Here is an 11,326-nt window from a genome sequence, read left to right as displayed (position 1 = left end):
GGGGTGGCAGGTGGAGTTTAATTTAGGTAAATGTGAGGTGCTGCATTTTGTAAAGGCAAATCTGGACAGGACTTACACACTTAATGGTAAGGTCCTGGGGAGTGTTTCTAAAGAAAAAGACTTTGGAGTCCAGGTTCATAGTTCCTTGAAAGTGGAGTCAGAAGTAGATTGGAGAGTGAGGAGGGTGCATGGTAAGCTTGCCTTTATTGATCAGTGCATTGAGTATAGGAGTTGGGAGGTCATGTTGCGGCTGGACAATACATCGGTTACACCACTATTGGAATACTGCTTGCAATTCTGGTCTTTCTGCTATATGGGACGAATGTTTTGGAACGTGAAAGTGTTCAGAAAAGATTTACAAGGATGTTGCCAGGGAGCTATAGGGAGAGGCTGAATGGTGTTATTTTCCCTGGAGTGTGGGAGAGTGAGGGATGACCTTGTAGACGTTTATAAAATCATGAGGGACATGGATAGGGTAAATAGACAAAGTATATTCCCCAGGTTGGGGGAGTCCAAAACTAGAGGGCCTAGGTGTCAGGTGAGAGGAGAAAGATTTAAAAGGGACCTAAGGGCCTTTTTGTTTTCACACGAATGGTGGTGTGTGTATGAAATGAGCTGCTCAGGAAAGTGGTAGAGGCTGGTACAATTACAATATTTAAAAGTTATTTGGATAGGTATATGAATAGAAAAGCTTTAGACGGAAATGGACCAAATGCTGGCAAATGTGACCAAGTTTATTTAGATTATCTGGTCAGCATGGGTGAATTGGACCAAAGGGTCTGTTTCCGTGCTATATATCTCTACAACTCTGTATCTCTCTGTTGATTTATATGAATGGTGTCTCTCCATTTTGACAATTTTGAACTTTTTGCATTCCACTTTATGCTTCTGTGTGCTATTTCGTAAAGGTCGTTTTGATGTTGGACCCGTTATGTTCACTGGATTTATTTTCAAATGCTGTGATGCATCGTATACTTCCTTATAGACTATTTGCAATCAAAATGTAAATTTCAGACTATTAAGTTTACATCAGGTCATTTTTTTTGATCTACTGCTTGAACAAGTGGATCCTATCTAAGTTGAAGGTGTTGATTTGATGAGGACTTAAACTCTGATACAACCTATGCTAGTTGAAATCTGGCCTGAGTTAGTGTTGTTTAATTTGTACAGGGTGCCACAATGATTATAAATGTTGGACTCACTTCTGTGGTTCTTGACAGAAGCTAAGATCAGTTTGGAATGTAGAGTTATTTAAAGCCATATTAAATTGGTATTCACATTGAAAGTTGAAGTCTGTGATTTCTGGTACTCTGTTTTGGAGCTTAGGTTTTCCGTTGGATCTGATTTGGTTGAGTAACTGAAAGCTGGTTCGTTGCCTCTTAAGGAACACTATTAGAAATAGATTATTCATTTTGAAAGGCTATTTAGTCTCAGTAGAATGACAGTTCATCTGTTTTTGTTTCGTCTCTCTTTGAATGAGATGCATAATTATTTTGGTTTCAGATGTGAGTTAACATGCAATGATGCACTGTATTTGGAGATGTATGAGGTACTGAGGAAAATCAAGTCCTGAGTTAGTTTAAACAATTGAATGTCTTTATTCATTGCTGAATCAGCTTTTGGTCTCTTTAATGAACTGGATTGGTTCTTCAATGAGGTAACAATCTGGGTTCTCACGAAATGAGAAGGTAAGAGATTGAGTCTTTTGAAATAAATGGATGATTGTGGGGAACTCAGATGATCTTTTGCTAAATGGATCTCGATTCTCTTAGCTGGAGGTTGGAGATTAAGCACATTGACAGAAGTAGCAAATTGAGAACAGCGTTACATGTCTGGTACTGAACTGGATTCACCAATCAAAGTACAGAATTCAGTGTGTCCATAATGGGAGAGTTATCTCAACCTTTAACGGTCGGCCAAAATATTAATGTAACTGTGTGCAGAGAAAGGTAGAAATGCAAGTGTATAATCTTTTAACTTCCAAATGAAGTTATATTGTTATTTGAACCATGCAGCACTCAACCAGTTATTCACAGTTCAATATTCTATGGTATCCGCAGGGAGAAGCAGAAGTTGGTGTAAAATAGAAAATATAATACGCCTTGTCTCTCTGCTAGTATTCATGATGACAGATTCGAAATGAACTTGGATCCACTGATATTGCAAAACACCTGCACGATATGTGTAGTTATTCCTCGGTTCCAGGATCTACGAGATGCATTCGACATTGCTATGTTATGTACCAAAATTAATGCATAAAATGCTTGAATACATAAGGAACTGGCTCGTCCTAGTGTTGTTCATAAAAGTTGAATCTTTATTAACCATTATTTTCAAAAAGTGAGGAAGGAATAGATTAGGAAATTACAGGCCAATCTATCCTGGGTGTTGCAGATGTAATTAGAAAGAATTCTGAGGGACAAAATATCTCCACACTTGAAGATCGATTGATTTGTTTAGGATAGTCCGCATGGATGTGTTAAGAGAAGGTGATGTTTAACAAACGTAGTCTTTTTTTTGAAGAGGTAACCGGGACTGTCGATGTGGTCATGCATTTTATGTCGTCCGTATGGACTTCAGCAAAGCTTTCAATGGCAGACTGGTGAAGGAAATAAGAGCCTACGGAACTCAAGGAAACGGGACATGTTGGATCCAAACTTAATTGAGAGGCAGGAAACAGAAAATGAAGCTAAAGAAATATTTCTGTGAATGGAAGTCAATTTCAACGGGATTTTCCAAGACTCAGTGCTAGGGCCCAAACTGTTTGTTGCATATAGGATGGTTTGGACTTAACTGTAAATGGGTATGATCATGAAGTTTGTGGATCACAAGAAAATTAGTTGGGTGATAAATAGTGAGGAGGATAGCTATTAACTTCAGGTGATATTAAAGGACCAGTTGGGGAGGCAGAGCAGATGAAATTGGAATTCAGCTCAGTAAAGTAAGGGATACTGTGGCTGGGGAGGCCTATAATAGAATGGGATGATATTATAATTGGTGGAAACCTGGCAAGTACTGAAGGTTAGACGGGTCTTCGCATAAATGTCAACATATCCTGAGGGGTACTGGCCAGGTAAATCACATGATTAAGAAGAATGGTGGGACACTTGCCTTTATTGGCTGATGAATAGAATACAAGAGCAAGAAATTGTGCTGGAACTGTAGAAAATCCTTGTCAGTCCACAACTGGACAACTGCATGTAGTTATAGGAAAGGTGTGATTGCACTGGCTTCAGTGGAGAATTATGGGCGGCACGGTGGCACAGTGGTTAGCACTGCTGCCTCACAGTGACAAAGACCTGGGTTCAATTCCCGCCTCAGGCAACTGACTGTGTGGAGTTTGCACATTCTCCGGTTTCCTCCCACAGTCCAAAGATGTGCAGGTTAAGTGAATTGGCCATGCTAAATTGTCCGTAGTGTTAGGTAAGGGGTAAATGTAGGGGTGTAGGTGGGTTACGCTTTGGCGGGTCGGTGTGGACTCATTGGGCTGAAGGACCTGTTTCCACACTGTAATGTAATCTAATAAAAAATCTAATCTAATTACAAGGATGCTGCCTGGGCTGGATATTCTGAGCTGAGGAAAGATTGAATAAACTGGCATTGTTTTCCTTTGAACAATGAAAGTTGAATAGAGAGTTGATAGGAATGTATGAGCTTATGACAACATAAATATAGTAGACAGAAATACTTCTCCCAATCATCAAGGGGTTAGTAAATTATTAAATTATATGTGTTAAAGATTGGAATTAGGAAGCTAAGAGGAAACCTGAGTGTTTTTTCACCCAGACGATGATAGGAGGCTGGAACTCACTGCTCACAAGGGGATGGTTGAGTCAGAAACTTTGGTAACATCTAAGTAATATTTAGGTGTTTAATTGCATTGCAGTCACATCCAGGGCCGTGGGCCAAAGGGTGAGAGTGGGATTAACATGATCTGATCTTTGGATCAATGGTGCTGGAAGAGCACAGCAGTTCAGGCAGCATCCGAGGAGCTTCAGCAAAATCGACATTTCGGGCAAAAGCTTTTCATCATGATCTGATCTTTGTTGACCGACAGACATGATGGACCAATAACTTCCTTCTTTGTCTGAGTCAAGGGACAGTTTGAAATAATTGTCTCCAGTGAATAAGTCATTTATAGTCAGCCTGGTAGAGGCGCAAAATGTCAGGCAGAAATTTGTCTGTCATGAATTGTTTCTGAGCAGCCTTCAGACTGATGGAAGCTTCAACTGCTGAGTAGTTCCGCAAATCAATGAGAAGATTTTTAAATGTTCAGAGCTTGACAGCAAGCAGCTACTCTGAGATAGAATTTTCCTCAGGATGAGTGCTGGAAATTCATAGTTGAACACAGTAGGACACCTAGTCTTGGCATCTGAGCCCCAAGGACCACATCCTGTCTGTTGTTGGGCCCCTTGGTGTTGTATGTTATTGACGCATATCTTAGTGCAGACTTGAGAGTTTGTCGACATTAGAATCTGCCCCTTAATGAAACATCAAATGGAGTCTGATTAGCTGGTGCCCATACCGCAGTTGGAATCCATGGTGAAATCTCCATTCTAGAGACACCCATGCGTTTTCTTTTCTGTTCAATGTGCCCCAAAGATAAGCTTCAAATTGCTCTTCAATGGTCCCACAAATGATAATGACTCCCCAATGTCTCAATGAGACATTTCATGGTGAAGCAAGTTATCTGGGACTGCCCTTACATTTACTAAAGATTATTTCAAGATTGCTCACGTTAGCTGAGCTCTTTGGGAATGTTACAATATTTAAGAGTTTTCAATGTGGTTTTATTGTGCATTGTCTAATCACCATTACCATGAGTGTGTTATATCTCACAAAGTGTAACGATTTGGAGACTTTTTAAGAAAGCACATTGAATTCACTGTGATGGCATTACTATTTGGCATTTCAGTTAGGTGGAATTTAGCTTAATAGTGAATCGATTCCACTGTAGTTGCATCATGGAAGCTGGGGGGAGACTAGGATATGTATAACATGGGATGCAATTGAACTGTGTTGCGAGAAATTGTCAGTTCTTCTTTTCACTAACAAATGCAACAACTCGCACAAATGGATATTTGACCACATACTTCAAATCTTCCTTAAACTCATCCAGAATTAGGATATAAATGCAAATATTTGTGCAATAGCTCAGGAATTGAAGCATCTGTCCAATTTCCCTGAAAAACCTAGGAAGATATATCGGCTTATAGCCCAACCAAAACATCCGATTCCACAGGGAATAAAGGAACAGCATAACCCATAGTGACATGAAATTCACGGATAGAGCAAACAGCAAAGTGGTGTACTTCCTTTGGTTCACCATCTCGGTGTCACTGGGAGTCTCCTCAATACTGTGGCCTTCGGGACACACTCGTTCTTTGTTGGTCAGCAGATTGTGTCTGACAGTTAAAATATTGAGTAACAAAATCAAAACAAATGGGATCCCTGGTGTAAAAATATGATGAAGCATTTCAATTATAGCCCATGTCAATGAATCAGTTGCTGCTTCCCTTACAGCACAAAACAAGGGCACATTTCTAAACTGATACTGATTTGTTAACATAAAAAACCACATGAGGTTCTTCAAGCAGAAGAACATTGTCATTGTTCCCAGAACAACCACTACAGTTTTATCTGTACAATACTTAGCTTTCAGTTTCTGCCAAACAATGCTCACAAATTGATCAAAGATAAAAGCAACTGTGAACCAGACAGAACAGTCTATGGCTGTATACAGCACAACAGCATGGACATTACACAAGGGGATGGAGGTCATGAAAATGAACTGTTGCTCATAACGTGTAGGAATCTGCCGTAATATCAAATCAATGAAAATTATCAGTAGATCTGCCCCTGTAATTGCCATCAGATATGTAGTGCTATCTTTGGAGAGACCACACTTTTCACGATACAGGATCACAATCGTCAGTACATTAACTGTTGAAAAGAAAGAAAAAGACAAATTATGTATTAGGCTTTGAAAGAAAACAAAACCGATAGCTTAGTAATTTTAACAACATTTGCACTTTTCTTGCTGTATTCAGTGTTGGAATTTAATATACTTACCCATGACAGAGCTTATTATTTGACACAAAGTTAAACTTGTAAAAACAGAATTAACTGAAAAAGTATGGCATTAGCCTTTCTAAATCATGGAATTACTATAAGTGATTCTTCGTGTAGATGCTTTATATGTATATGGATATAGCTTCGAAATGCCCTTGTCAACAATTGTATAGTTTCTAGATTTCTCTTTAATCAATGTTTCTTGATCACCTTGTAGACATGAACAGGTAACATAAATAATAATATAGTTATTGATTCAGCCTGTACAAAACACAAAACCATTGACAAATGGTCCCAAAGACCACTGTGACTTTATTTTTATGCAGGCTGTAGTTCTCAGTGGTATTGGATTTGAATTGGCTGCAGCATTTTCCCAGCAGTGATAAGTTGGGATGTGCAAATGGACAATACAATGTGGACCACTAAGCACTAAAATCACAAATAAAATCAGACTGGTACAAAAGGCAATTAAAAGGTGACTTCATGTTTGCATCCATGAAGTACAAAAAATCTAAATTGATCCAATCTGCAGTAATATGTTCATATTGGTCTTAATAATTCTTGCAAACGGTGCTGGCAGTAAAAGGACTAAGTATTGAGGAAAAGTTTGAATGGAGTGGGTTTGCATTTCTCGATAAAAAAGTTAAAAGCTGTTCTAAATGAGTAATGTAAGGTGGTCAAAGTAACATATAGAGAAGGGCATGCTGTATGACCAAACAGTCTATAAGAATGAGGTGTACCCTGAATTTTGAATTTTAAAGTTATCATCAGAGGTATATGTTCCCGCAATCAGTGCTACAGTGTTTAAAATTATGTCACATAATGTATGCATCACTGGCTGGGCCACCATTTTATTGCCTATTTCAAATTGACATGGAGAAGATCATAGTGAGCCACGCTCTTGACTGATTCCAGTCCATGTGATATGAATTCACAGTCAGCTCTGTTAGGAAAGGAGTTCCTACCATTTGACCCAACACCAGTTAAGGAACAGCGACTTATAAGTGAGGATGGTTTAAAGGGAAATCTGCAGGTGCTTGACTTTGATTTTGTGGGTGAGAGAGGTTGTGGGTTTGGAAGGTAACTCAGTAAGGTGGAGGAGGCAGATGGAGTGGTAATCAGTTCAGCTGCTTTATTATGGATGTGTTGAGCATTTTTTGAGTATTGTTGGAGCTTCATTCATCCAGGCAAGTGAAGAGATTCTATCACCCTCTTGCCTTCTAGGTGAAGTATGGTTTGCAAATTTCACAGACTCAGATATGCTCTGTAATCACAGTATTGATATGATGACAGCAGCTCAATCTGCACTCATTGTTGACCCCAGAGTGTAGGCCATGGGAAATTCAGCAGTGATATTAATAATGTCATTGAACGTCAAACAAACATGTTTCAATTCTATCTTGCTTGATATGCTCACTGTTTCGCACTTATGTGACTTTACTGTTATTTAGTGCTTATCAGTAGAAGGCTGATAATTGTCCACATCTTGTTGTGATTGGGCATTACCTACGTCAGTACTCTATCTTACAAATTGTAATGTACTGTACATTGTATAATGACCAATGCACATGCCCACGCTGATATTTTGATGGAGGGAAGGTAAATACTGAAGTAACTGAAGATGTTTGAGCCTAAAACTAAACCAACACAATTATCCTGAGATTGAGATTAATGTCAACCCCAAACTACAGCCTCTGTGCTGGGGATAACTCTAACCACTGAATAGACGTCTCCAGATTTCCATTGACTCGAGTTTTGCTTGGGTTTCTTGATCATGTTCATGGTCATATGCTGTCTTGATGTTAAGGTAGTCACTCTGATGTTCTGTCTTGGCCTAACCTCTTGATGGGTTTCGAGTTCCACAGCACAGAAAAAGGCCCTTCAGCCCATCACGTCCGTGATAGTTAAGAACATCCCCAGCAATTCTAATCCTATTTCTCAGCGCTTGGTACCAAGCATTGTATGCCTCGGCATTAGAAATGCACATCTACATACTTCCTAAACGTGACGATGGTTTATACTTCTGTCATCCTTACAGTCAGTGAGTTCCAGTTTAACACCACTCTCTGAATCATAAAGGTTATTTCTCATATCCACTCTAAAACTTCTGCCCCTTCCATTAAATTTATGCCCAAATCAATGATTAATTATCCCAAATCAGTGGGAATAGTTTCTTCCTGCCCATACTTTTTGTCCCAAGATTCAGCTTAGGACAGGACTTCAGTGACCGTGACGGAACTGAAACTTGGCATCAGTGAGCAAGTTCTGTTTGAATAGGTGTTGCATTCTGGCATTATTATTGACACTTTCTCGCACTTTGCTGACAGTAGACAGCAAAGGTGGTAATTAACCAAACTGGACTTGCCCTGTACTTTCTCCGGTGTTTTTGCATTCCTCAATAATCAGCAATCGCCTATGTCCGTAAACAAGTGCGTACAATCCCAACATTACAGGCCTTTCAACAGCAGCCCTGAAACACGACTGCCGAAGCATGCCTGTGATCTGAACGTTTCCGTATTCTTTATTTCAATGTGATCTAGTCGCCAGTGGTGAGGCCAGCATTTTCCTTGCACTACAAGCCGCAGTCTTGAGGGTGTAGGGGCACTAGCGGTGCTACAAGAAAGGCGATTCCAGGTCTTCCGACCCAGCCACAGCAAAGGGCAGGCATGTAATTCCAAGTCAGGATTGTTCATCCTTAACCTGGGATTCATTTAATGCTTTTCACATCCCGGGACTACCGCCGTAATCCAATCTTCCTTCCCCGCAATGACTTCGAAACGCATTTCCCACATCAGAGACGACCTGTAAATAAATCTGATATCTGTAGGACACCTCTAAACACGTATTTATCCATTTACGCAGCGGCCCTTCTGACTATAGATCCCTATATATATATATTCCCCAATCAATACATCTCGCTTCAGAGTGACAGATCCACAGTGAATCACTAATCACACGTTTCCCTTTTGAAAGAGCACTGTATTAAAGTCCCACTGTTAACAAATAACAATATTTAAACATGTTTACCAGAAAGCCCCAACATCCTTGTTCATGAATGTATGAATGATGGACAATAGAACAGCAGAAAAAAAATTGATGGAATTAACATCAGCCTCTCCAGACTTACCGATGACACCGATGACAGCCAGGAAAGGATAATAGACCCGTTCAATATTATAGAACGCCATGAGTACCCAAAAATCTTTAGAGACTTGATTACGAAAATGCATTGCTGTACTATTCCATTCTGCTTCACTCAGATTGTGATCCATTTGTGTGAGATTGGAATGGACTGACGGCAGCGTCTGATTCATGCTTTTTTTTTCCTTGCTGAAGCGCCGTTAGCGTCCCGACCCACAATCACCGATCTGGTACCGAGAATTGCCGGAGTCTGTTATATACAAGAGCGTGAAACCCTCCGTGGCGCTCAGCATCATTTTGACGATGACATCCAGAGCTATCTATAACGTTGCAACACTTGCTCAATTCAAATTGCAACTAAATAACAACTGACGTGTTGTCAGAAACACTTCAGCTAGTGCCAGAACTTGAGGAACATGACCATATACTGACACGTTCGGGCATCATGTAAATCCGAACTGTTCAATGAAGACCCCTGTGATTAACAAAGCTCTTTCTGAAATCCGGGCCCATACGAGTGATCTCAGCCGGCAAACATATCGTACGTACTGATCTTAACAGTGGGACACTGGATGTGAGAACGAGCGTTCTCTGGACATGAAGAAACCCGCATAAGGCACGAAACATTCCGTCAGGCTCCTGGTATACATTGACACAATCGGTGGATCTTCCAGAAGTATACATCCCAAGGCTAATTCCATAAGAGTAGACATTCGCCGATTGTCCTAAGCATCGTGGTGAACGGAGTACCAAGAAAATGCCTTTTAAGGACTGATCGACTCCGGGAATATCCATTATCTTTCATAGGGTCCAAGTATCTGCCAATACTAACAGGAAATCCCACAGTGTACCCCATGGATGTTGACCAAAAACCACAGTTTCACATACATAAATATTGGGACACTGTAAGTATGGTACTCCCGTGCGCCGAGCCACATGGCATTTACAAAGAGGATAACTCGATCCCTAGACTCGGCAATCAGGTTAATGCAACGAAGGTCCCAGTAACTGTGTGTGATACATGATAGAAACCAGTAACTCACTGTTAAGTCTCTTACATTCCAGTCATTTCCCTCTCAAGATTTCCCGTTTTCAAAATGGTTCTCAGAATCTACCAACTCGTGTAGAGTGCGCCCCATTATCCCAAGAAGATGGAAATTTGATATCCCAGTGAAATCCTGCCGAAGACCTCACAGCCCATCAACCACCCGGCGATATACCTCACATCTGTAAATCTTCCCCAGACATATCTGACATGTTTCGGGATCTCATTGCCCAGCGAAATCTCGAGCATGCAGCTCTCTGCCAAATTACTATGCTATCTCAGGGAGTACCGAAATACACGAGACTCCGGTAATTCATCTTCCATAAAGTTGGAAGCAAATTTCGCTAGGATTCCTTCAGTTCTGTAGCACATCATTGGGCTTCTATGCAACACAGTCCGCCTGTCATAGACTCATCTTAACACATCTCATAGCAGAGAAGTTCCTGTCAGCGAACGATAGGAGCGCCTGGAAATATTTCTCCCATTCCATGAGAGTCAGTCATTATATTTGACGTCGTAGTGGCCAAGCAGCAATATATTTTGCATTCTGTATCCCAATTTAAAAAAAAAACGATCGAGGATAATGAGCAAAGACTGAAAGCAGCAAACCAGAGTTTGAGGGTCATTGACATTACATCCCATTTTGCTGCTGTCTGCCTGTCCTTCAATTGTCGCAGAGACTCACCAGTTCCTCAGTCAGGCCTTCTATCAGCACTGAATTATTTCTGGAAGTTCAGTGTCATTGGCCAATGGCTCGCTTTAGTTGGTTCAGGCCCGTAACATTCACCACAGTCTCGAGTCTGTCTTGAATTTCGTCACCGATTCAACATCGCCAGCGATTAATTTCACAAATGGATCAGTAAGGTTTATACATGTTCAGAGCTTGGAAATGGGAAATAGGAAGAGAAAATTCGGAAAATGCTGCACCAACTATGCACGAATCTGATAGTCCAAATTACGGTGCTATCTTTTCTCTTTAGGATCAGGTCCGATCGGTTGCGGTATCGTGAATAGCAGTGCTACTTAGGAAGCTTGGCCTTTTGGCATTGGAGTTTGTCAGCGAACACT

The 11,326-nt window shown here is 40.6% G+C and overlaps 1 protein-coding gene across 1 annotated transcript; it reads right to left on the bottom strand.

Annotated features, from left to right (window-relative positions):
* Window positions 1-1,779: 1,779 nt before the first annotated feature.
* On the bottom strand, window positions 1,780-9,373 carry LOC148135697 (uncharacterized). The gene is made up of 2 exons (XM_087984249.1): window positions 9,200-9,373; window positions 1,780-5,943 (listed from the first exon to the last, which is right to left on the bottom strand). Exons 1-2 carry the CDS (start codon window positions 9,342-9,344, stop codon window positions 5,033-5,035), a joined length of 1,056 nt encoding a protein of 351 aa, XP_087840375.1. The 5' UTR covers window positions 9,345-9,373; the 3' UTR covers window positions 1,780-5,032.
* Window positions 9,374-11,326: the final 1,953 nt, after the last annotated feature.

Source organism: Chiloscyllium plagiosum, unplaced genomic scaffold, assembly GCF_037043375.1.
Source record: "Chiloscyllium plagiosum isolate Xiang-an unplaced genomic scaffold, Cpla_swu_hap1 HiC_scaffold_48, whole genome shotgun sequence".
In the NCBI taxonomy this organism is placed as follows: Eukaryota; Metazoa; Chordata; class Chondrichthyes; order Orectolobiformes; family Hemiscylliidae; genus Chiloscyllium; species Chiloscyllium plagiosum.
Note: the sequence above shows the minus strand (reverse complement) of the source record. Positions and strands in the feature narration are given on the sequence as shown.

Bases quoted from the DNA above. Each gene is read 5' to 3' on its own strand.
- LOC148135697 (XM_087984249.1), bottom strand. From the start codon at position 9,344: ATGGATCACAATCTGAGTGAAGCAGAATGGAATAGTACAGCAATGCAT. The intron at 5,944-9,199 runs GTAAGTCTGGAG...TCTTTTCAACAG, and splicing joins GGCTGTCATCGGTGTCATCG to TTAATGTACTGACGATTGTG.